The 27,279-nt window shown below is 33.0% G+C and overlaps 5 protein-coding genes across 6 annotated transcripts; 3 read left to right on the top strand and 2 right to left on the bottom strand.

Annotated features, from left to right (window-relative positions):
* Positions 1-116: 116 nt before the first annotated feature.
* Positions 117-6,726, top strand: LOC125064863 (acyl-CoA-binding protein homolog). Of its 2 annotated transcripts, none has more exons than XM_047672152.1 (4): positions 117-242; positions 455-499; positions 941-1,058; positions 5,996-6,726. In XM_047672152.1, the coding sequence occupies exons 2-4, from the start codon at positions 485-487 to the stop codon at positions 6,133-6,135; spliced, it is 273 nt and encodes a 90-aa protein (XP_047528108.1). In that variant the 5' UTR covers positions 117-242; positions 455-484; the 3' UTR covers positions 6,136-6,726. The 2 variants fall into 2 exon arrangements, with proteins under 2 accessions (XP_047528108.1, XP_047528109.1); XM_047672153.1 differs by lacking the exon at positions 117-242 and adding an exon at positions 373-390.
* A 171-nt stretch (positions 6,727-6,897) lies between these two features.
* On the bottom strand, positions 6,898-9,358 carry LOC125064695 (superoxide dismutase [Cu-Zn]-like). Its single transcript, XM_047671878.1, has 3 exons — positions 9,341-9,358; positions 7,724-7,951; positions 6,898-7,200 (listed from the first exon to the last, which is right to left on the bottom strand). The coding sequence occupies exons 1-3, from the start codon at positions 9,356-9,358 to the stop codon at positions 6,943-6,945; spliced, it is 504 nt and encodes a 167-aa protein (XP_047527834.1). The 3' UTR covers positions 6,898-6,942.
* A 205-nt stretch (positions 9,359-9,563) lies between these two features.
* LOC125064694 (acyl-CoA-binding protein homolog) lies at positions 9,564-11,330 on the top strand. Its single transcript, XM_047671877.1, has 2 exons — positions 9,564-9,589; positions 10,529-11,330. Exons 1-2 carry the CDS (start codon positions 9,564-9,566, stop codon positions 10,737-10,739), a joined length of 237 nt encoding a protein of 78 aa, XP_047527833.1. The 3' UTR covers positions 10,740-11,330.
* A 170-nt stretch (positions 11,331-11,500) lies between these two features.
* LOC125064859 (superoxide dismutase [Cu-Zn]-like) lies at positions 11,501-24,428 on the bottom strand. The gene is made up of 4 exons (XM_047672148.1): positions 24,178-24,428; positions 23,171-23,233; positions 18,438-18,665; positions 11,501-11,804 (listed from the first exon to the last, which is right to left on the bottom strand). The coding sequence occupies exons 1-4, from the start codon at positions 24,352-24,354 to the stop codon at positions 11,547-11,549; spliced, it is 726 nt and encodes a 241-aa protein (XP_047528104.1). The 5' UTR covers positions 24,355-24,428; the 3' UTR covers positions 11,501-11,546.
* Positions 24,429-25,665: 1,237 nt separating this feature from the next.
* Positions 25,666-26,918, top strand: LOC125064861. Its single transcript, XM_047672150.1, has 2 exons — positions 25,666-25,887; positions 26,346-26,918. The coding sequence occupies exons 1-2, from the start codon at positions 25,707-25,709 to the stop codon at positions 26,564-26,566; spliced, it is 402 nt and encodes a 133-aa protein (XP_047528106.1). The 5' UTR covers positions 25,666-25,706; the 3' UTR covers positions 26,567-26,918.
* Positions 26,919-27,279: the final 361 nt, after the last annotated feature.

Raw genomic sequence — 27,279 nt, 5'->3', positions numbered from 1 at the left:
AATTATAAACATAGTTATCGAGCACCTATTACAAGCTACCTACAGAAATGAAACACGTCAGCTCAGTTCGACGCGACGCTATAGCAGTCAATTTAGAGAGGTCACTTTACTGTTCAAGTAGTGTATCAGTCGTTTTCATTCGGTACCTTTACGTTTGGTTTGCTTTGGCTTTGCCAGTTGCCACTTGCCTTTAGTTTTATACGAACATTCGTTGAGAGTGCTCGTCGCGCAAATTTTTATCAGTAAGTTTGTGTAGTTAATTTAACCATTATGAGTTTTTTTTACCGCCGCAATGAGTAAATGCTTTTAATTACATGTAAAGAGTTTATACATTTTCAAGTTGATTTATTATACTTTTTTTGTGATGTTAATCATAATGTACACTGGCAAGTAGGTATTTGATATTATTTAGTATCGGTTTTTGTAGTGTAAAGTTATTTTTTTATGATTATAGATTAAGTAACTGCTGAAATACCAAGCAATCATGTCCCTCCAAGAGGTAAGTGTACTTATATTAAGTGTTGTTAAATGTATAGAGGTCTGATAGGGTTCAATTCAAAGTCACATTGCTATAGTCTGAAGGTATGTTATGAACACATAATATGTAATATGCAATAAAATGTGTTCACAAATATAATATTGTGAATGTTTTTAAAGTAAAATCTTTATTAAGTTAGTTACCTTTCTAAAAATAATAAAGTAATAAAGAAACAATATTTTTTAGTCCTGTACTAATAATGCTTGTGCAGGAAAAGATAGTAATTTTTATGCATTACTTATCTTTTGTAAATTATTTGAATAGAATTTTTGTAAGACCTCGAATAAAATATATAATGTCATCTTAGTTATTTTATAAATAACCTCTTCAAATCCCAAACCACTAGCTAAAAATATATTCACTCTTAGAATAAAACAGTAATATAGTATTTTATAATTTCAGCAATTTGACCAAGCTGCTGCCAATGTTAAGAAACTTAAGACCCTTCCCAGTGACACTGATCTCCTAGAGCTCTATGCATACTTCAAGCAAGCAACGGTTGGAGATGCCGACCCTGCAAGTATGTAATTTTTTAACACTCTGTTATTGGGAACCATTATAGGTGGAAGTTATCATAGTTGCTCCATTAATTCATATTTCTTCTTGACTATTTAGTTATTATTTTTATTATTTATCGTTTTATTAGATTCTAGATTCTTCTTTCAAGTAAAGCTGAGATATGTTAAAACACTCACTATGATTATTGCAATATTACATCATAAAGATTTGTATATGAAATATTGAATTTTATTAATTAATATATTCAATAACCCTCATTGTATAAATATCCAGATACAATGGTAAGGTTATTGGTCAAGACCTTCCAAGACAATTATCACCAGTTTGTTTACTTAATCAATTTTTACCTTTTTTTAATTAGTATATAATTATTTCACTGCATAACAACATGCTAATAATATAATTATTACTAAGAGATGTACATGAGTATTATGAGTCAGATTTTATTCACAAGGTATCCGATTTATTTTGTCCTTACTGCAATTTGCAAGATGCGTTCTGATCAATATATAAAATCAATTTACTTGATTGATGTAGCCTCAGTTGAAAATGTTTAGTGGTAGAGCATATTATTTGTTAGTGGTACATACCTAGGATTAAGCCATACAACCTATTTAAAAGGTTAAATTTTTAATCTCTAATTCTTTCGTACATAAATAATTGTATTTATTATCAGAATACATTATGGAGTTAAGTGCTTTCAATAAAAAGCTAAATAACACCCCCTCCCAATTGTTCAATATTGGCCAGTTCCGGTATTTGCCATTTCAGTTTATATAAAATTAGACAGAAAAAATAATTATAATAGAACTTTTTTGAAAATAGTAATCGTCCTGGATTATTTAAACAAGAATATAGTTAATAATTTCACTAAAGCGAAAGTTGAATGAAAAAATATGTTTTCTTTTTGCAATTGTATGATAATTAATTTATTCTTTATTCGACAAAACATTATTTGCATAGTCATGAGGATATATTTAAACAAAATATACTTTAATTCATTTAGCTTTTATAAATTTACAATATACATGTATATTTAAATTAACTTAAATCTCAGTGTATAAAATAAGCGGTGACATTTAGATTTCTTTTTGAATATTCTTAATGCAATGATGTACTTTGTGGGTTTAGGTGTTGTCTTTTTCCTATTTGCAGAGTTTATACTTAACAGGAAATACTCTTCGTTTACGTAAGTGACACTTGTCAATATTTCGAAGGGCACGTTTTACCTAGTTTAATGATAGAACTATTCAATTTCTGATTTTCATCCATATGAATGCTACTATGTCGATTTTCAGTGTTTCCTTCTCGTATTTACGATTTTATTCCCCATAGTTCAGTGAACAGATTTTTTTCCCGTTGACGTCTCCATCTTACGTCATTTTGATGAAATAATCTTTACAGATTGGGTACTACTAAATTCTATCACAAAAAATACTGTAATAATAAATTATATACTTAAAAAAAGAAACGACTGGAGTTTTTTGTCGGTTATTTTCGATAGTATCTACATACATTGGGTTGAAGACACATATATTTTAAAAACCTTTAAAATGACAATTTAAAGCTGCTTGTTAGAGCCTTATTGAATAAAAATGTAAAATATCAGAAATCTTCTAAATCAGAATTGATCTTTTTTAATGTACACTATTGAGTCCTAATCTACACTTTACATCTCATTTAATCTACACTATACAGGTATATAGAATAACGAATGACGTCACAGAGCCAGTGGTAAAATTTATAATATTGCTGTAATAACTAATGTCAAGGGTCAGAGGTGTAAACACACACATTAGTGTCATGAAAAAAACAATGTTGTTAAGAAAACGTAAGAACAGATAAAATCAAAGTATACTTTATTCGAGTAGGCTTTTAAAAGCACTTTTGAATTGTCATTTTATAAAGTCTATTAAGTGAAGCTACCACCGGCTCGGAACATAAAAGTTGTATTTTTAACTTTTTCAACATTCATGGTGCATGGCTTTGTACAAGCTTGCCTGTGTAGGTACGACCTACTCATCAGATATTATACCGCCAAACAGCAGTACCAGTTGTGTGAACCACTGTAACTACGGGCACAAGGGACGTAACATCTTAGTTCCCAAGGTTGGTGGCGCATTGGCGATGAAAGGAATGGCTAATATTTCTTACAGTGTCATTGTCTATGGGCGATGGTGACCACTTACATCATCAGACAGCCCATTTGCTCGTCCGCCAACCTATATCATGAAAAAACAAAGCTATGTTTGTTAAATACAAATATAACTTTATATCCTGCCTGGAATTCAGCTAGTATTAGATAGGATCTAACTCCATGACATGCGTATTTGAAGTCTTCTAGGGATGTTTTAAATGATTAAAACAATTCATTAGTTTTTGGGTACGGTGCTTAATTATTTCGAATTATGATGATGAGCCTGGCTATTCTGAGCGGTAATGACTCAATTTATTTTTAAGTTAGGTTTTTTTATTTTATCTTTACAAAGTCACTAAGAGACAAGATTGTGCTATTTGTATCCGTCATACCTAGTTGTTCCCACCTGATGGTGTGTGTTCATCACCGACCATAGACATTGGCGCTGTAAGATTTATTAACCTGTACCAATAAGTGTCTGTAAATTTCCCTGTGCTGAGAAGGAGAAGAAGGTTTTGGAGTATATTCCATCACGCTTCTCCAATGAGGTTTTATATTAGACACAAGCAGGTTTCCACACGATGTTTTCCTTCATCGCCGAGCACGGGATGATTTATAAACACAAATTAAGCACAAGTAAATTCAGTGCTTGCCTGGGTTTGAACTCGCAATCAAGATTAGATATAGCAGTTAAGATGCTAGCGTTTTAACCACTGGGCTATCTCTGCTCTAATGCGCTACCATCGTAAGGAACTAAGATTCTAATTCCCTTCAAATCGAAACACAACATTACGAAGTATTACTTTTTGGCCGTAGAATATCTGATGGAATAAAATGGATGGTACTTACTCAGACCTACTTGCCCTTATCACTTTATTTTAAGTCGGTTCACTGTGTTCTAATCAACAAGAAAATGACGAGGATTTTTTTAGGCTTTATAGATTGTTCAGGCTGACCTGATGTACGTTATATAAAAGTCCCTTATCAGTTCCACTGGCCAAGAGTGGCGTTTTATTATTGTTCTATTTACTATTTACCGAGAACCAAGGTAAGATCAAATCGTAACTATTTCATTTCCTGTTTAGGACTTAGCTGATTATTTAATATAATTTCGTGATACCTGTCATGTTTTTATCATAATGTATCGGTTTTACGACTGGCGATAGTTAATCTGTTTTATTAATAGCCAGATTCCGATAGGGTTAGGTAATAACCGATTAGTACTTACTTCGCACGGAAATGATTAGGATTTAAAGGGGGATATAGCCTGCTTTCGATTAGCTTATATATATATATTCCTTATATTTGCAAATATAATTTACATGTAATAAAATAGATATTTGAAAACTGTTATACTTATGTACAGCATTTTGAGATTTTCATATCATTCATACAAAAATCCTCTAACTTATTTAATTTAAAGTTTATTTAACGCAAATAAATAAATAAATAACTACCACATCTTAAAACTGATCACTTAACACTCGTGTAAATCACCAATTAATACTTGCAATAAGTCGAGACTTTCGTTTTTTTTTTTAAAGTTATGTTATTATCCTGTGATATTGTATTTTTTAAAAGAAGATTACATAAAGTGCAATTTATAACTTTATGTTTAAAACAAAATATTCCGTTTTTTGTTTCATTTTTAAAACAGGCAACTCATGCATAGTTTCGCGACCCACGGGTCGGGCAACGGGGTTTTAGCGTATTTATTTCGACATATGTATTTTCAGTCGCTTACTTAATAATCTATAATTCTGTAATTTAATCTTCTGGTAAACACACTGTCCGCGACCTTATTTTTTAATTATGATTCATTATTTAATGATTCATACCATAAATTCATGTAATGTGTATAATAAAAGAATTATTAGTAATTTAAAGGAACCTTGAAGTATAAAACGCGAAAGTAATTAATGTTATTGCGTTAAGTCACAGATAGTAAAGTTTAATCAATAATGAGTTACTCTTTGTTTCGTTTTTTTTTTCATATTCAAATAAATTAACTACACTTGAGAGCCATTACTTCTGTCTTTAACTCAACCGCACCCTCCCATAATCGACAAGCAAACCCAAGTATCCATACAAAGTCCAGCGTACATCGAATGACAATAGTAATAGACAAACAGAGGTGACTAACCTCTAGTTTTAAGAATGTCTTGAATTTCTTTTGTACTTTATTAAATTATTTAAATTCAAAACACATTTTTTTATTTAAAATTTTGTAAGTTTTTTGAATCGTAAAATTACAAATCTGTCATAGTATGTATGATACGAACATTTGCGATTCAACGGGTTAATGCTGCGAGCATTCTTGCCACCATTCCACGCGGTCAATATTTATGCAGTATTTTTTTTTATTCATATTTGTATATATTTAAGGATCATTTAAAAATCAATACTCCCTGATATACGTTTAGGTAATACGTAAAAACCATTGTTGGTAGGATGTAAAACATATTTTCTACGGGTAAAATTAGTGATCTAACCATAATTCTTAATTAGTGTTGCTATGAAGCATAATTCTCACGTGTTCTAATTATTACACAACGCTAATAGTTTAAATATATACACTTACATGTTATATGAACGCTATGAATTTTGTCGGCTTATTATTTATATAAGTCCAAATTATTTTATGGCATCAACTCTAAAATAAAATATATTAAGTCCCAATTATCGCATATATCGCTAATCTTAACTATATCTAATATAGTAACTCTGAAGTTACGGAATTAACACTGAACCGAATCTGGTGAATATTGTCATTCATAATTTATTGTTTTTTTGTTTTTCAGATAAGCCTGGCATGTTCGACCTTAAGGGTAAAGCAAAATTCGAGGCGTGGAGTGGAAAGAAGGGTCTGTCAAAGGAAGACGCACAGAAGGCATACATCGCAAAGGTGGATAGCTTAGTCGCGTCCATTGGCCTCCAATAAATTAGCTCTAAGTCAACATGACGCTATATTAATAATATGTCAATCTGTGTTGCTAACACACATAAATGCTATGTTGCCAGCGCTATCGACATAATATCAACGTAGTGTCGAATCATATTATTTACATTAGTTGGTTTTAGAAATATTTTAGCATTATCTGTGCAATAAAATTATACTTTTAAGTTTTTGAACTGTAAAGCACAAATAAACATGAAATCCATATTCTTCCTTTACATAAGCATTTATAAACTATATTTTTAATAGAATTTTTTTAGATCTATTAAATTTTATTTATAATGTTTTGCTAAAATTAGATTTTTTAAAGTGACTAGTGTTATAACTTTTTTTATCTGTGTAAAATGGCAAACAGTTGTTTAAATCGTGTACTTTTTTAGGGTGCAAACCGACGTCTTTTTTTTGAATTACATTATAGTTCGTTCTGAAACTATCATTATTTATTTATGTCTACATCACAACGTTAAGGCTACCTTTGGAACACGATGAGGTGCTCATTAAATTTTTTATTGTTATCAATATGGTAACATTTTGTTATTATTTTTATATTGGCTTGAAATAAATCAGTAAAAAATATGGGTTTTTATTTATTTTTTTAATAAAATGTGTATCCAAAGTAACATTAATATCAGATATATACATGATAATTCCTTAAAACAATAAATGAAATAGAAAGTAATCATATCTATCTAATTTTAATTTATTGTTTTTTTTTTTTAATGTATAAAAACTATTTACTAATTTATACAAAATAATAAAAAAAAATATTGGTATTTAGAATTGTTGTATGGATTAGTTTAAATAGCCAATAATTCCGCAAGCAATAGCTGGCCCAGAAGTGCCAGTCAGAGCGCTGTCCTCCGTGCCCGCTCGGCCGTAATCATCTTCACTCTTTGATATGGCGATCGACCTGCCAACCACTGAGCGTGGGCCAGCTAAAGAAATCAAGTGGTCCACGATTTTGACCTTGAGTGTTTCTCCTTCTTCAGCCTTGATGTTGCCGAGGTCGCCGACGTGACGAATTTGATCGCGTGGTCCGCCATGACGACCCTTGGGAAACAGTGCTTAAATTCATTTGAGCTGTAATTATTGTTATTGAATACAATTTTATTTTCGGCAATTATTGAGATCTGCCGTAGCTGTTGCGTCTATAAAGTTATATGGACTATCGTAGAACCGACACGTCAAAATGAAATAACTATCTTTCTTAACTCCTATTATACCGTACAGTAAATAACGTTTGTGATTTTGATTTTTTTTATAATCATACAATGAAATCTTTCGACTATATATTGGTACTAAAATTATAACTGCGAAAGTGACTCTGTCTGCTTATTACCACGACTTAAGTACTGATTTATTATATAACTAGATTGAAAATTAAGTGAACAAGGTAAAGGTATTTTTGCCACTAAGTCTCGTATATATCTTAATATTTCTATTCATCCATCCATCGGGCATCCGACATACAACTTACATAAAAAAGTTTCGGGCGTACTTACGGCATATAATATAAGTAGTTACTACCTAATTAAACACAAAAATGATGCAAATGCAGAAGGAAATTACTTACATAGTAAGCTATGAAGTGTGGCCCGATTTCTTTGCAATTATCTTTTATAGAACCAGCTTGATGCACATGAAGTCCGTGTAGACCAGGCGACAGTCCGGTCACATTTCCTTCGATCGTTACCGGACCGTTAGGTAAGATTTGAGTGAATATCAACTCGCCTCCTACTCCTGACTCTTCATCAGGTTGTAATTGCGCAATAGCTCGTAAGCCAGGTGCTGGTTGAGGCACCTGTAAAAAAAGAGAAGTTGTTATTATATGTACATATATTTCAATATATATTGGAATATATTGGTTAATAATTAACTTGGTGGTAGGGCTTTGTGCAAGCCCGTCTGGGTAGGTACCACCCACTCATCAGATATACTACCACCAAACAGCAGTACTCAGTATAATTGTTGTGTTCCGATTTGAAGGGTGAGTGAGCCAGTGTAACTACAGGCACAAGGGACATAACATCTTAGTTCCCGAGGTTGGTGGCGCATTGGTATAGTAAGGAATGGTTAATATTTCTTACAGCGCCATTGTCTATGGGCGGTAGTGACGACTTATCATCAGGTGACCTATTTGTTCGTCCGCCCGCCGATATCATAAAGAAAAAAGTTTATGCCATAAGTTTATGTTTAGGCTGCGTTGCAATATTTATACTTTAATTGTCTAATCGTAAAGTAGCATTTGAATTTAATTGAATGCAAAATCAAATGCGTTTAAAGATACAGGCTTTCGTGCGAGATATTACTTACGAAGCTTTACACTTTGGTTTCATCAACATAATAATAATCAGGTCAGTATGACGTTTTAAATAATGTGAAACGTAGATGGATTACTTAATGATTTTTGCGATGTGGAGGTACTTGTAATTTTAAGTTTCGAGAGATTTAATTTTTTCATGAAGAATAGGAACGCGGGCGAATAAATGATTACACATAATAATAATAAATATTAATGTAAAACATTAAAATAAACATGTTCTGAACGTTATAGATATTTTTTTTGTATTGTATTGCCTTGTAATTTAATCAAGTCGTTCCGAAATAATAATAAAAAAAAAAATTGTCTATGAAAATTAATAGATAGTTTATATTAGTTATAGCTGGTGTTTAGTAACATTTATTCAAGTGTTGATTACAACTATTCGACTTTAATATCAGATACATTAGTCGTGTATATAAATAAAACAATAACTAAACACGCACTAGAATACTGTAGTATAAAATTATAAGATTAAACGAAGATAAAGTTTTTATGATATCTAGATGTACTTACAATAGGTTAAACTACTTGTAAACTGTTATTAAAATCACTTTGTTAATTATGTAAGTCTGTAAGTAAAAGGAATTTAATTGTTAAGATTATAATTAGTAACTATCAACATGGTCATCACGATTTAACGTGTATCATATGAATCCTTGACACGGCATTAAATCTCAGGAAAGACGATGTGATTACTCACACGCGATGGTTATCTTTGAAATTAATTGTTTATATATCAAAATAAAGATTTTTCAATAGGGATTTTTAACTGGATTAAATTTAAGGTAACGCTACCACCGATTACGTATTAGGACTTTAAGAAATATGTCAAATCATTAAAAAAAGAAATAAAATTGTCTACGTTACGTACGTACGTAACCTCATTGTCTTTGATCAGTTCTAGGTTTTGATTTTATGTATATTATTGTTTTTAATTTTAGGACATGTAAAGCATTCTTCGATTTGTGTGAGTGAGCAATGGTAAATTTTAATACATATTAATAATGTATACATAAATCACATGTCACTGTTCATCGTGGAATAGAAAGTGTGACTGATCTATGATAAGGATTTTGAAATCTAGACATAAATGGCTCCTTTCAACAAGGCAACGCAGTAAGACAGTCTTATTAAAAACGAACTAATTAGGCTGACATTCTATAATCATTGTAGCGTACTTAACAATAGTGCTAAAATGTTATAATTTATTTAGATGCCTTCGAGCGTTGCAATTCCTGTTTGCAAATTTTTTACAGCAATTATCGAATACCACTCACACAAGAAAAACCATATAAGAAACAATATTGTTAAAGTTTCAACTCAATTAGATGAATTATATCATGAGAGCCATTACTTCTGTCTTTAACTCAACCGCACCCTCCCATAATCGACAAGCAAACCCAAGTATCCATACAAAGTCCAGCGTACATCGAATGACAATAGTAATAGACAAACAGAGGTGACTAGCCTCTAGTTTTAAGAATGTCTTGAATTTCTTTTGTACTTTATTAAATTATTTAAATTCAAAACACATTTTTTTATTTAAAATTTTGTAAGTTTTTTGAATCGTAAAATTACAAATCTGTCATAGTATGTATGATACGAACATTTGCGATTCAACGGGTTAATGCTGCGAGCATTCTTGCCACCATTCCACGCGGTCAATATTTATGCAGTATTTTTTTTTATTCATATTTGTATATATTTAAGGATCATTTAAAAATCAATACTCCCTGATATACGTTTAGGTAATACGTAAAAACCATTGTTGGTAGGATGTAAAACATATTTTCTACGGGTAAAATTAGTGATCTAACCATAATTCTTAATTAGTGTTGCTATGAAGCATAATTCTCACGTGTTCTAATTATTACACAACGCTAATAGTTTAAATATATACACTTACATGTTATATGAACGCTATGAATGTTGTCGGCTTATTATTTATATAAGTCCAAATTATTTTATGGCATCAACTCTAAAATAAAATATATTAAGTCCCAATTATCGCATATATCGCTAATCTTAACTATATCTAATATAGTAACTCTGAAGTTACGGAATTAACACTGAACCGAATCTGGTGAATATTGTCATTCATAATTTATTGCTTTTTTGTTTTTCAGATAAGCCTGGCATGTTCGACCTTAAGGGTAAAGCAAAATTCGAGGCGTGGAGTGGAAAGAAGGGTCTGTCAAAGGAAGACGCACAGAAGGCATACATCGCAAAGGTGGATAGCTTAGTCGCGTCCATTGGCCTCCAATAAATTAGCTCTAAGTCAACATGACGCTATATTAATAATATGTCAATCTGTGTTGCTAACACACATAAATGCTATGTTGCCAGCGCTATCGACATAATATCAACGTAGTGTCGAATCATATTATTTACATTAGTTGGTTTTAGAAATATTTTAGCATTATCTGTGCAATAAAATTATACTTTTAAGTTTTTGAACTGTAAAGCACAAATAAACATGAAATCCATATTCTTCCTTTACATAAGCATTTATAAACTATATTTTTAATAGAATTTTTTTAGATCTATTAAATTTTATTTATAATGTTTTGCTAAAATTAGATTTTTTAAAGTGACTAGTGTTATAACTTTTTTTATCTGTGTAAAATGGCAAACAGTTGTTTAAATCGTGTACTTTTTTAGGGTGCAAACCGACGTCTTTTTTTTGAATTACATTATAGTTCGTTCTGAAACTATCATTATTTATTTATGTCTACATCACAACGTTAAGGCTACCTTTGGAACACGATGAGGTGCTCATTAAATTTTTTATTGTTATCAATATGGTAACATTTTGTTATTATTTTTATATTGGCTTGAAATAAATCAGTAAAAAATATGGGTTTTTATTTATTTTTTTAATAAAATGTGTATCCAAAGTAACATTAATATCAGATATATACATGATAATTCCTTAAAACAATAAATGAAATAGAAAGTAATCATATCTATCTAATTTTAATTTATTGTTTTTTTTTTTTAATGTATAAAAACTATTTACTAATTTATACAAAATAATAAAAAAAAATATTGGTATTTAGAATTGTTGTATGGATTAGTTTAAATAGCCAATAATTCCGCAAGCAATAGCTGGCCCAGAAGTGCCAGTCAGAGCGCTGTCCTCCGTGCCCGCTCGGCCGTAATCATCTTCACTCTTTGATATGGCGATCGACCTGCCAACCACTGAGCGTGGGCCAGCTAAAGAAATCAAGTGGTCCACGATTTTGACCTTGAGTGTTTCTCCTTCTTCAGCCTTGATGTTGCCGAGGTCGCCGACGTGACGAATTTGATCGCGTGGTCCGCCATGACGACCCTTGGGAAACAGTGCTTAAATTCATTTGAGCTGTAATTATTGTTATTGAATACAATTTTATTTTCGGCAATAGGCTAGTTGACAAAATTTGGAAATTAGTTTAAAACTATAGCTTAGCATCTATTTCACCCCAAAAATATACTATTTTAAGAAAAATACGTTTTTTAAGTTAGTATTTTGAGTTTTTAGAAATGAACTTGAAATTGACCGCGAAAAAGGCCAAGATTGTCATGGCGTCTTGAATGACGTCATACCTCGCGAAACAGCCGTGTTTGTGTATGACAGTCAATTGTGTTTTTTAATAAATAATGAATTCCTCGTATTATAAATACTGTATGGTGCCCCAATGTGAAAGTACAACGATAAAAACGCCAGACAAATTATTCATATACGTACCAAACAATAAATAAATACGAATAAAGTGGTTAAATGGCATGGATGCAAGATGCTCTTATTTTGTCAACTAATTCCACAATTTATTTCTGTGAAGATCATTTCGATGTAAGTATTAAATACAACTTGATATATCTATTTATAAATGTATAGTAAAAGAAATGAATTTAGCAAATATAATATATCACACATAACCTATAAAATGTTAGGACTAGAATAGGATTTTATGATTTGTTTGAGTTAAAATATTATTTTCGTTTTATAAAATGTAATAATTCAAACTCTTTTTATTTTTTTAGTTGCCAAATGATATGACTAATTATACAGAGTATCATATTATGGGTAAAGACACAAGTGCGCATGAAACCAGGTTGTATACCAACGAAGTTCGAATGCCAAGACGATATATGTTGAAAATACAAAGTTTGTCAATAATCGCAGAGTGTCTGAAAGATCCAGAACCAAGTAGTACCCCCAGTTTATCTGCCATAATGATAATTGATAGCAACAACGTAGCGTTCCGCGCTTGTTTCGCGAGGTGTGACGTCACGCGACTCTGATTGGTGTTTAATGTCACGTGATTAAATGCCTCATTTTGTCGATTTTATTTTCCAAAAATATAATTAATCTTTTATTATTTTTGTAGAAAAGTTGTTTTTTTATTTACTAATTATCATGGTTAATCATTAGAAACTCAAAGCCATCCGATTTATTATTAGTGGAAACAAGCCTATTATTGAGATCTGCCGTAGCTGTTGCGTCTATAAAGTTATATGGACTATCGTAGAACCGACACGTCAAAATGAAATAACTATCTTTCTTAACTCCTATTATACCGTACAGTAAATAACGTTTGTGATTTTGATTTTTTTTATAATCATACAATGAAATCTTTCGACTATATATTGGTACTAAAATTATAACTGCGAAAGTGACTCTGTCTGCTTATTACCACGACTTAAGTACTGATTTATTATGTGCCTTGTGGAAAACACAGCATCGCATTATGAAGAAGCAGTGTTAACTCACCTTTATATTTTTACTTACGCCTGTGTGTTTTAAGCTGAATCACATTAACCCTTTGCCTTATTTGTATGCTCTGTCACCGCAAGGCGGGAACCGGCCTGTCAAAGTCATTGCGTGTGTTACTCGCCGCCTAGTTGTTTGTGTTTTTTAATTTTAATAGTTTTTAGTTGAAATTAAAATGAATGAAAACGAGAGTTTCGTTCCAAATGATAAGGAAAATAATCCGAATGTAATAGTTTCGAACGAAGACGGTTCGGACTCGGATTCGTCGTCAGGGTCTTCAGTAACGGAGAGTGAGAGACCGTCTTTTAAAAGGAGAGTTTCAAAAGAAGACCCACGCTTAGAAGCTCTCATTAATCAGGTAGGATTTTTATCGAATATTTATATGCAAAGTCTCGGCGGCTCGCAAAATAACCATCCTATTAGTTCACAGAGTATAGGTAATCAGATTGCAAATGAATCATTCTTAGTTCTTCCACAAGAAAAAGAGACAGTTCTTAATTTAGGCCAGGTAGCAATTGATATAGATGCAACTAAATTAATAAAACCAGCGCTTCCGGAAAGGGTTGACAAGATAAAGTTACTTCAAAATTTTGGCTTACCTACCTGGCGTAATGTGAGATACTGTAAAACATTACAATCATTTTCTGCCACACCCGGCTTTACTGACTTAATAATAAATGATGAATTGTGCCACCTCAGTAAAACAAAAGATTATTTAGCGGGCACTGAGAATGTTATGGCTGCATTGTCAAATGCAATATTTGAAAGCAATGAGTTGCTTCGGACTGGTTTGCAGTCTGTAGTTGATTGGGCTTTTAAATCTCCGGAAGAATTAAAAGCATCAACTCTTGTAGAAAAGATTACCTCAGCGGTTGGTAAAGGAACACCATTTTTTAAAAATTCTGAGGACATATTACAAGTTGTATGTGGTAAGCGGGCTGAGTGTATAGAGACTAGAAGGGAAAGGTGGATTAAGGAAATTCCTAACAAATGCATACAGTTGGCACTTAGAAATATTCCTCCTTCAGAAACATCCTTATTTGATCAGATTAAATTAAATACCTTAATTCAAAATTTTGGTGGGCCACAGCATTGGTTAAGTTCTCTTGTCTTAACAGACAAAAATACAGTGACTCCCTTTAAAAGGAAGGCTTCTTACTCAGCCTCAAACTCATTCCCCAGCACAGCCCCAAAGAAACCCAAATATGAGGCTCCTCGGAGGAACTTTAATTTTCAGGGTAATGACTTCAAGGTCAGAGGCAAAGGTAAGGGGAGAGGTAAAAAATCTTCCTTTCGTGCCTTTAATCAGTCAAGACAGTGACGCCAAACTGGGGTTCAAAGGGGGCCAATTAAAGAATTTCAGGAAAAGGTGGGAGGAGCTCGGAGCAACTCCCTTTATCCTGAAGGTTATATCAGGGTCTCGGATACCCTTTGTTCAAAGACCTCCTTTAGTGTACCCTTCACCAGCAGTAGCAAAGAATTATGCTACAAAGCCATCTGTGCAGATGACTTTACAGATCGAGGAGTTGAAGAGCTTGGGAATATTGGAAAAACCAGTTTCTTTGACTCCCGGTTTCTTCTCCCGGGTATTTCTAGTAAAGAAGAGCGATGGTGGCTTCAGACCCATTTTCGACCTTCGCGAGCTGAACAGATTTGTGAAAACCAAACATTTCCAACTTATCAGCCACGTAACAGTACCCGAGTTCCTTCAACCAGGCGACTGGTTGATAAAAGCAGACATATCTCAAGCTTACTTTCATCTGCCTATAACTGCCTCCCACAGACCATTTCTGCGCCTCTTTTACAAACAAGAAATGCTCCAGATGACCTCACTGCCTTTCGGCCTATCATCAGCTCCAAGGCTTTTTTCAGCAGTCACTTGCTGGGTCGCGGAGACTCTACGCAAGAGAGGGATGCGGATTCTGGTGTACCTCGACGATTTTCTCCTGGTACACCAGAATCCCTCCAAATTGGCATCACAGGCCGCGGAGGCTGTGGACCTTTTGGAGTCCCTAGGATGGAAAGTAAATTACTCGAAGTCAGCTCTGACTCCTGTGAGGTCACTAGACTTTCTGGGCATCAATTGGGATACAGAACAAAATATCATGTCACTTCCAATCAAGAAAAAGATGTCAATTTCTACTGCCTTAACAAGTATGTTAACCAAGAAGACTTGCAATCTTCGGGAGCTACAGCGCCTCTTAGGGCAGTTGAATTTCGCATGTTTCGTGATACCGAGAGGCCGACTTCATTGTCGGCACCTGCAGATTTTTTTACGTCAATTTCCTCGCAATCTGCCAAAAGTAAAATTGGACATCCCGCGGAGGGTGATGAGAAATTTACATTGGTGGCTCGGAGCCGTAGACCTAACAACTCCTATTCATTCGGTAGGAGTATCCCATTTTCTGACCACCGACGCTTCAGACATCGGTTGGGGTGCAGTACTGGACAAGACGACAATGTCGGGCTCTTGGACAACTCAGCAGAAACTATGGCATTGCAACAAAAAAGAGATGTTCGCAGTATTGTCTGCAGTAAGAGGCCACGCGAAGAGTCTCAGGAACTCACACGTGTTGCTACAGACAGACAACAAAACAATTATTGCGTACATTCGCAAGGAAGGAGGCACTCACTCGATAGGCTTGCTGTCTCTGACGTTTCAACTCTTGACCCTTCTAGACAAATGGAACATAATTCTATCTGCACAGTATCTCCCAGGCAGATACAACGCCATAGCAGACAGACTGTCAAGGAGACGCCCAATACCCGAGTGGCATCTACTGCCTCTAGCTACCCGGGAGATCTTCAGGCGTTGGGGAAAACCAGACGTAGACATTTTTGCGTCCAGAAGGTCGGCAATAGTACCAGACTACGTAACTCTCGATTCACGAGACTGTTTCGCCATATTCGTAGACGCTTTTTCAAGAGACTGGAATTATCGGTTGGGGTGGATATTTCCTCCACCAAATCTAATACCAAGGGTACTATGTCATCTCAACAGGGCGAGAGGCACCTACCTACTGGTGGCTCCGGATTGGAATCAACCCTTTTGGAAAGCAGATCTCCAGGCTCGAGCCCTGGACCAACCCATGATTGTACCCAACTTGCACAGAGCGCTAGTGGACCTGACAACAGGGCGTCCACCTCCACAGATAGACCAGTTAGCTCTGAAGGTTTGGAAAATTGGGGGTGGGCGGACAAGATAGCCACATGGTCGCAGGCTGAAAAAGACCTTCTCAAAAAGAGTTGGCGTCGTTCGACTCTTGACACATATGAACCAGCCATTAAGAGATGGATAACTTGGTGTAGCGCTAGAAGCTCAGACCCGAAATCGCCCAGACCAGAAGAGGTAGCTCAATTTCTTGCTGACACCTTTCTAAAAGAAGGTTTAGCTTATGGCACGATGCTGGTTCATAAATCAGCAGTGGCAACATTTTGTGGACAAAATAGTGTAATATCTTCTAACTTTATGGTGAAACAAGTGTTGAAGGCCATCAACAATTCTAAACCACCATCATTTAAACCACCAATTTGGGATGCCAGACAAGTGATAGAGTGGCTAAAAAATAACCCCAACAATAGTTCATTATTTGAAATTGCAAGAAGAACTGCAACAATCTTACTCCTAACGTCAGGGCGTAGGATACACGACCTAACTTTATTAAGAATATCAAAACAACATTTTACTGATGATGGACAAGATATTTGTTTTTGGCCAGTATTCGAAGCTAAAACTGATAGTGGATCTAGACGCCAATCTGGTTGGAGACTTCTACCTAATCAAGAAATTAATTTATGTCCAGTTCGTTGGATTCGTCTTTTGATTCAAGCATCTGAAAGTAGGCGGACAGAAGATATAAAGCATCTGTTCATAACAATAAGAGGTATACCAAAGCCAGCTTCTAAGACTTTAATAGGAGGATGGGTGCGGTCTGTACTGAAGGATGCAGGAATTGATGCCTCACCTGGTTCATGTCGATCAGCAGTAGCTTCTTTGGCTTGGCTAGAGAATAGGCCCGTAGAGGAAATTTTAGAAAGAGGTAATTGGAAAGCTATAAATACTCTAAGAAAGCATTATTGCCGAGAGATTGATACACAGGAACGCGAATATGATTATAATTTATTTGATAATTTTAAAACTATTTAATGTGATGACTTCATTGTGATTGTTTTGATCTCAAGTAGATTTATAAGGCATTATATAATTAAAATTTAGATTCTGCTTCGGAGGCTTTGTATGTTAAATTTTATAGTTAATGTTTTTTATCTTTAATTGTTGCAGAGAATTTATTATGTTGTTTTTTATTATTTGTAATAATAGATAAAGACTGTTTTAATTAATTATTATTATTTTTTCTTTTGTTTTTGTTTGGGTCAAATTTCTACAATTGCATTGAATAGAAATTGACTAGATTAGGTATATTCCTAATATTGTAGAAATAAGATAGAGTCAGATATTGGAATTTTATTTGCAGGAGGATAGCAAATAATAATTAATAAAAGTTATTTCTTTTATTTATTTATTTTTTATTTAATGAAGATAATAAGACTGACTGTAGGTTTTATTAGTATCTACTCTTATGTTCGAGACATGTAATTTTTAACACATTAATTATTCTGCTTAACTCAACATTGCGTGTGTTTATTTGTCACCAGCAGATATCAAACACGTCGTCTTCATAATGCGATGCTGTGTTTTCCACAAGGCACATAATATAAACGTTTTACATAACAATAAAACGGTTATTATGTGCCGAAAGAAAACACAGCATCGCAGGAACGCTCTTCCTGGTGAATACTCCAATGACTTTGACAGGCCGGTTCCCGCCTTGCGGTGACAGAGCATACAAATAAGGCAAAGGGTTAATGTGATTCAGCTTAAAACACACAGGCGTAAGTAAAAATATAAAGGTGAGTTAACACTGCTTCTTCATAATGCGATGCTGTGTTTTCTTTCGGCACATAATAACCGTTTTATTGTTATGTAAAACGTTTATATTATATAACTAGATTGAAAATTAAGTGAACAAGGTAAAGGTATTTTTGCCACTAAGTCTCGTATATATCTTAATATTTCTATTCATCCATCCATCGGGCATCCGACATACAACTTACATAAAAAAGTTTCGGGCGTACTTACGGCATATAATATAAGTAGTTACTACCTAATTAAACACAAAAATGATGCAAATGCAGAAGGAAATTACTTACATAGTAAGCTATGAAGTGTGGCCCGATTTCTTTGCAATTATCTTTTATAGAACCAGCTTGATGCACATGAAGTCCGTGTAGACCAGGCGACAGTCCGGTCACATTTCCTTCGATCGTTACCGGACCGTTAGGTAAGATTTGAGTGAATATCAACTCGCCTCCTACTCCTGACTCTTCATCAGGTTGTAATTGCGCAATAGCTCGTAAGCCAGGTGCTGGTTGAGGCACCTGTAAAAAAAGAGAAGTTGTTATTATATGTACATATATTTCAATATATATTGGAATATATTGGTTAATAATTAACTTGGTGGTAGGGCTTTGTGCAAGCCCGTCTGGGTAGGTACCACCCACTCATCAGATATACTACCACCAAACAGCAGTACTCAGTATAATTGTTGTGTTCCGATTTGAAGGGTGAGTGAGCCAGTGTAACTACAGGCACAAGGGACATAACATCTTAGTTCCCGAGGTTGGTGGCGCATTGGTATAGTAAGGAATGGTTAATATTTCTTACAGCGCCATTGTCTATGGGCGGTAGTGACGACTTATCATCAGGTGACCTATTTGTTCGTCCGCCCGCCGATATCATAAAGAAAAAAGTTTATGCCATAAGTTTATGTTTAGGCTGCGTTGCAATATTTATACTTTAATTGTCTAATCGTAAAGTAGCATTTGAATTTAATTGAATGCAAAATCAAATGCGTTTAAAGATACAGGCTTTCGTGCGAGATATTACTTACGAAGCTTTACACTTTGGTTTCATCAACATAATAATAATCAGGTCAGTATGACGTTTTAAATAATGTGAAACGTAGATGGATTACTTAATGATTTTTGCGATGTGGAGGTACTTGTAATTTTAAGTTTCGAGAGATTTAATTTTTTCATGAAGAATAGGAACGCGGGCGAATAAATGATTACACATAATAATAATAAATATTAATGTAAAACATTAAAATAAACATGTTCTGAACGTTATAGATATTTTTTTTGTATTGTATTGCCTTGTAATTTAATCAAGTCGTTCCGAAATAATAATAAAAAAAAAAATTGTCTATGAAAATTAATAGATAGTTTATATTAGTTATAGCTGGTGTTTAGTAACATTTATTCAAGTGTTGATTACAACTATTCGACTTTAATATCAGATACATTAGTCGTGTATATAAATAAAACAATAACTAAACACGCACTAGAATACTGTAGTATAAAATTATAAGATTAAACGAAGATAAAGTTTTTATGATATCTAGATGTACTTACAATAGGTTAAACTACTTGTAAACTGTTATTAAAATCACTTTGTTAATTATGTAAGTCTGTAAGTAAAAGGAATTTAATTGTTAAGATTATAATTAGTAACTATCAACATGGTCATCACGATTTAACGTGTATCATATGAATCCTTGACACGGCATTAAATCTCAGGAAAGACGATGTGATTACTCACACGCGATGGTTATCTTTGAAATTAATTGTTTATATATCAAAATAAAGATTTTTCAATAGGGATTTTTAACTGGATTAAATTTAAGGTAACGCTACCACCGATTAGGTATTAGGACTTTAAGAAATATGTCAAATCATTAAAAAAGAAATAAAATTGTCTACGTTACGTACGTACGTAACCTCATTATCTTTGATTAGATCTAGGTTTTGATTTTATGTATATTATTGTTTTTTAATTTTAGGACATGTAAAGCATTCTTCGATTTGTGTGAGTGAGCAATGGTAAATTTTAATACATATTAATAATGTATACATAAATCACATGTCACTGTTCATCGTGGAATAGAAAGTGTGACTGATCTATGATAAGGATTTTGAAATCTAGACATAAATGGCTCCTTTCAACAAGGCAACGCAGTAAGACAGTCTTATTAAAAACGAACTAATTAGGCTGACATTCTATAATCATTGTAGCGTACTTAACAATAGTGCTAAAATGTTATAATTTATTTAGATGCCTTCGAGCGTTGCAATTCCTGTTTGCAAATTTTTTACAGCAATTATCGGATACCACTCACACAAGAAAAACCACATAAGGAACAATATTGTTAAAGTTTCAACTCAATTAGATGAATTATATCATGAGCGCATAATATAGGACTTTTTTTAGAATAAATACATAGATATTTAACTTCGTAGACTATTGTTTTAATTTGCATAGTACATTAATGATGATAAGAATATATTGTCATCATTTTCTGTTCCAAATAATTTTTAGAATTAGAATGAGTTTTCTTATTGGGCTTTTCTATCAAAAACTCGGCATACATGACTTTTAAGGCTGGTTATACAGTCCTTTGCCTTGTAAGGCACGTAAACGTTGGTTCTGTTTGATCTGATTTCTCTCCAGTCATATCGGATTATGGGAGTGTTACTTGTTCCGAGCACAAGAGGACAAAAACCAAATAAACAACATTTGACATCAAATTGACGTGATATGATTGGTCGAGAGCTTGAATAACCTTTGATATTCATTAGGGATTTGCGATAAAAGCGTTTTGAACGTCGATGCTGATATTGAAACTTTAGAAGTAAAATTAAAGTGAAGCAGTGTTGTATTATAAATAAAGATATGATATGAATTAAGAACAGTACCCTACAGTTATTAACAAAACAGCAGACCTATTATAAATAGCATGGAATACGTAAATGTAAGGTTTGTTTATCCTTATATTTTCTTTGATTAGAATAGGTAATAATTCCTGTGCTTGTGCATGTTAGAGAATATTGGTTACGCTAGTCCTGGCTAGTCCAAGTAAAGGTTATTGTCTTGGTTGAAATCATTTAGTCCATTATTTATAAAATAATTGTAAGTTAACATAAATAAATGTACCAAAATATTAAATATTTAAAGTACGAAAATGCCTTAAATATATAAATCCTTAATTACCGTATATTAATTACATCACGGAAGTTCCAACACTCGGAACAGTTCTAATGAAGGAAGTTTTTGTATCACGATTGTTTTTAGTATTCAAATAATTAAACTCAAGTATAATGTATGGACTTTTATAAATATTTAGCGTCATTAAAATTCTGAAAAATAATTGTTGTAGTAAAACAACAATATTATGACCTCATTTGGTAAAGATTGTGGGTTCAAACCCGGGCAAGCATCGCTGAGTATTCGTGGAGTGATGGAATAAGTTCCACAACATCTAAACTAAAAGAGTTTGCCCAGCTATGGGGAAAGATCTGGCTTGAAGAAATGCATGTTACTTTAGAAAAAAAAAAAAACACTATTATTCAGTATTTATAACTAGAACCTAAGTTTTAACAAGTAATATATCTAATTATTTAATTAAATGTTATTTTATAATTAATCAAAATTATCTGAATCAAATTTTGTATGGGTATTCAATACGTATGTTTTACAATATATAATGGCGTCAATTTAAAAAGTTATTAAAAACTTTAGAAAAAAAAATTGCTCCTATAAAAAAAGCTAGTTCTTAAAAATATAAATACGAAAAACTAAATTTGATACTTGATAATACAGCTTTTATTTTGAAAACGAACACATTTCAATTTGTAAATTCATATATAGAATGAGTATATACAGTGAATATAAAATTATTATTAGATAATTATTAAAAAGTTTTTAATAATTTCTGATATTCTAACCCCATTTCGTGCTGTAGAAAAAAATTTAAAAAAAAAATGAAAAACGTTTAACGTACATATATTGCCGTTTTCTTGCTGACAGTACCGACCGTGTTTTCCGAAAACCATCCCTTGCAAAATTCATATTGATATAAATGTATGTACAGTGATACCTTATCTATTAGCTTTAATGGATCCTACCTATGGGGACCCATTAAAATTTTTCATGCATATATACTTATGAAATCGTCATCAATAAATTTCGATTCTCTAGATCTAGATTCTAGACCATTGAAATTTGTTGCATAGGAGTATTTTGTAGCGCTATGAAAGAATTTTGAACACATTTAAGGCAATTGGAAGGGTATCTTTGTTTGATATTTACGTATGCCGAGTAGGGACGTACAGCTAGTATACATACATATATGACGTCAGAAGAGCCTCTATGGTCGTGTAGAGGTTGATGTAATAGGCTTGTAACGGCTTAAAACTAAAATGAGCAAATCTACATGAGCTAGTCACGTTTAGGTAATTATGTAATTGTTTTTAATTTTTTATCTTCGATTCGAATTGTAAATCATCTGTACCTCAGTGTTATATATCTTTATATAACCTAACTAACGTTTTATATATTTTATTTAAAAGTTAAGCTTTTACTAAAAAAACATGATATTTTGAGAATACAAGATTTAGTAGTTGGACTTTGTGAAAGGTATTTGTGTATGCCCGAATAGGTAACAGTCAACCACTCATAAGATTTACCGCTAAACTTTGTATTATAGCAATACTTTGTATTGTTGTGTTCCGGTTTGAAGGGTGAGCCAGTGTAAAGGCAGAAGGGACGTAACATTTTAGTTTCCTAAGTTCCATCAGTGATGAAAGGAATGGTTATTGGTTAATATTTCTTCCAGTGATAGTGATCTACGTGCGGTGGCGACCACGTACCATTAGGTCCATAGGAATGGCTATGGCCCACTCTCCAATCTGTCAGAGTGGTAACACTGATAAGACTACTAACAAAACCTAAAGTGCTATTTAACAATTGTGACTTAAATCGAAGGTATGTTAATTTCCAATGTCAAAACTATATGTGTTAGTATTCTTTATCATCTAATACTTACAACAGGAAATTCTATTTGTTTATCAGAACGTTCGCTTCCAAGAGGAAAAGAGGAGCCGAGTTCCTGAAAAAAAAAACAATAAACGTAAACATAATTATTGTATCTGTTGTAATTCTCGCAGTGTTTGGTTAAACAGCTCCTGAATTAGTTTCGACTGGTGACCAAATACGCTGTCTAAATAAATTTATAACAATATTACATATAATGCGAAAGTAACTAAACCGAAACTTCTCAACCGAATTTGATGAAATTTTTTTCGAAGCTATTTATGCTTAACAGCTGAAGATCAACCCTCAAAACGACTACTAGTAGTTTATAATTATATAACTCTCGAAACCCACATTAATTTCGGTCGAATCATTAACCTCGCGAGACATAACAAGAAATCCTGCACCCTTACGCAGCACCATCAAGTTCGATCAAAACAACACATAAACTAGTACTACTAAACACAAATCTAAAAATCCTGTCATTTAAGATATGAAGTTCTGCCTCGCCAAGTAACATTGACAGTCAAAATTAGAGTGCTTCCGCTTTGAACCTGAATGAAACACTGTTATTACAAGCAAATGCAGTTCTTATTAAAATGTAATACTTTTTATTTTAAGAAGACGAAATCAAACAAAAAAACGGACGGATAGCGCTAATGAACAGATAAAAAAAACGTGCAATGAACTCTTACAGAAACTTACATCATATTTTGACACATCACTACGAGTATTATATTGTATTCAATTCTTTGATATTCAATTGGAACTGTATTGGTAAAAATAATATAAGATTAGAGCTTTTCATTTGTTCACGATAATGTAATATTTTAAACATATTCTACTAAATGTCGATTGATATTATTGATTCCCTTTTAGATACAGTGGTATGACCACTGTATCTGAAAGGTGGTAAACATATAATGGTCGTTGGGTTCCAAGGAAATACAACCTTTGTGCAATAGATGTGAAAGACGTAAGATATAAATGTATGTCAAATAAAATAATTTGTCAACTTACGTATAAATAAGGTTCCATGAACACTTCATAAATGTTACTTTGGTAATCTTCGATTGCCGGTATCGCTTTGATCAACAAGTTCCTGCCATATCCAGGAACGCCTTGAAAACTTTTTCCATTAAGGACGGAAACGAGCCACAAAAATTGGCCGAAAAATATATACAATCTAAGATGCATTTCGGAAAAAAACTAAATTGGAATGTTACGCGCGCTTTTTAAAAATGGAACAGATTTCGGTAGGCGTCTTGGCTTTGCAAATGGCTGACTGTCAATGATTGTTGTACTGAGTAGAGGTGGTAAGAGATATTTTTTCTTGTATATTTTAATGAATGTATATGAAGATGGTTTGTCATTAGGTCGTCGTGAGCAGCCAAGGTCTCGTGATTGAGGAGCGTGACGTATTAAACGTTTAGATACGCCATTGTCGAACTGGAAGTTGGCAGTTAATTCGTGCATATTTTAGAAAAAAAATGATGTTATATTAACTTGATAATTACGGTGCTAATTTTGTTAAGAACGTTGCAGCTTAAGCATAACTATCGATTTAAGTTGCAACTTTAATTGATATATTATACCTATGTATTGGATTAGCGTTGCATTTGTCAAATATTTTCAAGTAAATGCTTTAAAATTAATGACTACCCAGATATTTTGGTTGGGGTATGATTACTTAAGCAACGTCGTCTTTATTTGTCAAAGAGAAAAATCAGAACAGGCCTAGAAGCGTACGGCCATTAATTTTATTAGTCGAGACTAGTTAGCACTTGTTGTATAGTAGCTGTCGACTGACGCTGAGATTTTCAAATCGAAAAACAAACTATATTATCATAATATAATATAATATAGTCGCTATATTTTAATTCGTCTAAATTCTCGCGTTTATTTTACTAAATTAAATCATAGACAATATGGAGTTAAATATAAAGTTAATCGATATTAGAACAAAAACTTGATTCGTGTATAAGTATTCGCTATGGTTATAATAATATAATAATTGTTTGAATATATGAATATTGTTATTTTAATTTAAAGGCAACAACTATGGTTAGCTGTGGACTATTAAATAGTTCCATTCTTAACCTAAAAGAACTTGAGTCACTTACTCAGCCGCTTGACACGCAAAATTAAATTAATTAATGAAAAAATATATATTGCTTACAATATATGACTATGCGTAATTGTCAAAACTTAAGGACCGTTGCCATCATTCAAACATCAAAGTGTAGAGAATATCCTTATTAATAATATTAATAAGGATTGTCATAAATGATGAAATGAAATGATGATGCCTTTAAAAAGCAACTTCAAATATAAAATTTTAACTTGTAACGCCAAAAAGTATTTATATCAGCAATAAATCATCACTTTATTTAATGTCATCTACAGTCAAAACAATTTGTTGACAACCTTAACCCATTAACAAACATTGCGTAATTAAAAAAAAAATTGCAATACCATCAAGATATAGTTGTAGACAGCTTATGAAGAAAAAGAAATCGTTCAGTGCTTAAAATGTAGTTTTACGTAGCATGAATCGCGACTTCGTATACGATGACGATAGACCAACAGTCTGGTCGCGAGCTGGTTCCACTTTGAACAAGTGGATGTGGGGCGCTCTTTGTTGCGGTGTTCCTGGTATCCCGTGCTATTTTTGCAGCTGCTGTGAGAAATTCGAAGACAGAATGGAGAGAGAGAGGCCAAGAGTTAACCGTAAGTTACAACAAATCATAAATTACTAGACATCAAATTATGGAGTCAACTTCTATACAAAGTTAATTAAACATAATTTGTTTTTGCCTATACCAATGATTAGAAGTAGTAAAAACTACATAAAAAATAGTAGTAAAAACAAATAAACTTTAACATTTAACTGACTGTATTTTAAAGAATCTACTATTCATTAGGGATACATGAAAAAGTAGGGGTTCAATGAAGTTTCTATCGTATCTACTCTACATGTAAAATTAAAGTGGGTGTATATAGTAAAGCAGAATGTTTTTATATTATAATAAAGATACGATTATATACTTCAAGACTGCTTGTAGTGCATGAGGTAGAAGAGTTATTAGGAAATCATATAGAATATGTTATTTGTTATTTTGGGAATATTGGTTTCACCCGTAAATATGACTAGACTGTGATAACTTAATAGTTTTCTAATTTGTTAGAAGGTACCGTAACCACAGAACGCATGTCGAGACAACATCGCCCGCACGCACCTCGTGGTAGAAAATCTACGCCTGAAATGTTGTCTGCCGTTCGATGTGCTCTGACGCAGTTGCAAGGCGAACCAGCTCCTCCCTTAAAGGTTGCTTCTAAATCTGAACCTCAGACACCGGAAACTGTTAAACGATTAACATATGACGCACGTATTAACGCCGAGAATTGAGGGTTCATTACAATGAACCCAGGACTTCGGCTCATTATTTGACACGATAAAATAGAACCGGTATTAAAAGTATACGGCAGTCGCTTGATAGAAATATTTAATTTGACCTTAGACTTTTCTTCTTTCTTTGATTTGTTCCCATTTCATCAGAAAAGTTGAAGGGCGAATAGGTCTCATCTGGTAATTCATAGACATTGATACTGTACGTTATGTAAACCAATCAATGTGTGGCTAACAATAACCTAAGATTTGATGTACCCTTTCTGTCTGTAATTACACAAACTCTCTCGTAACCAAAACACAAAGTAAGTCAAACTATTCTTGGACTTTGTGTGTTGTATTGGAATTCGTTTAACTATATCTATTATAAAGATAGAAAAACATAATATGATCGTTAATATAACCGCTTTTCCGTCGGTTTTTCTTAATTAAATTGCCTGTTTTCATTTGACATTGATCAAAAAGAAAAAAAAAAATAGGAAATCTGTAAATATTTTATAGACATCATCAAAAAAAGTACAACGCATTTAATTAAAAATACTCTAGTAAAATGCGGAAACTGGTCATCCCTCTATCTCTTTAATACCTTAATATTTTCAATTCTTTGTCATCAAATGCAAAACATTCTGATTATCATCCAATAGAAAAATATTTAAGTCCTATTGAGCTTTGATCCGAGAGTTGATGAAAGAGTCCGATCAGACTCTCAAGTG

The sequence above is a fragment of the Vanessa atalanta genome, chromosome 6 (genome assembly GCF_905147765.1).
Source record: "Vanessa atalanta chromosome 6, ilVanAtal1.2, whole genome shotgun sequence".
Taxonomy (NCBI): Eukaryota; Metazoa; Arthropoda; class Insecta; order Lepidoptera; family Nymphalidae; genus Vanessa; species Vanessa atalanta.
Note: the sequence above shows the minus strand (reverse complement) of the source record. Positions and strands in the feature narration are given on the sequence as shown.

Excerpts from the sequence above, each read along its gene's own strand:
- LOC125064863 (XM_047672152.1), top strand. Across the intron at positions 1,059-5,995 it reads TGGAGATGCCGACCCTGCAA|ATAAGCCTGGCATGTTCGAC; the intron begins GTATGTAATTTT and ends TTTGTTTTTCAG.
- LOC125064695 (XM_047671878.1), bottom strand. Across the intron at positions 7,201-7,723 it reads CACACTTCATAGCTTACTAT|GGTCGTCATGGCGGACCACG; the intron begins GTAAGTAATTTC and ends CTGTTTCCCAAG.
- LOC125064694 (XM_047671877.1), top strand. The coding sequence starts at position 9,564 with ATGGCTCCTTTCAACAAGGCAACGCA. Across the intron at positions 9,590-10,528 it reads CCTTTCAACAAGGCAACGCA|TTACGGAATTAACACTGAAC; the intron begins GTAAGACAGTCT and ends GTAACTCTGAAG.
- LOC125064859 (XM_047672148.1), bottom strand. The coding sequence starts at position 24,354 with ATGCATCTTAGATTGTATATATTTTTCGGCCAATTTTTGTGGCTCGTT. Across the intron at positions 23,234-24,177 it reads TCATGGAACCTTATTTATAC|GAACTCGGCTCCTCTTTTCC; the intron begins GTAAGTTGACAA and ends TTTTTTTTTCAG. Across the intron at positions 18,666-23,170 it reads AACAAATAGAATTTCCTGTT|GTGCCTCAACCAGCACCTGG; the intron begins GTAAGTATTAGA and ends CTTTTTTTACAG.
- LOC125064861 (XM_047672150.1), top strand. The coding sequence starts at position 25,707 with ATGAATCGCGACTTCGTATACGATGACGATAGACCAACAGTCTGGTCG. Across the intron at positions 25,888-26,345 it reads AGAGAGGCCAAGAGTTAACC|AAGGTACCGTAACCACAGAA; the intron begins GTAAGTTACAAC and ends CTAATTTGTTAG.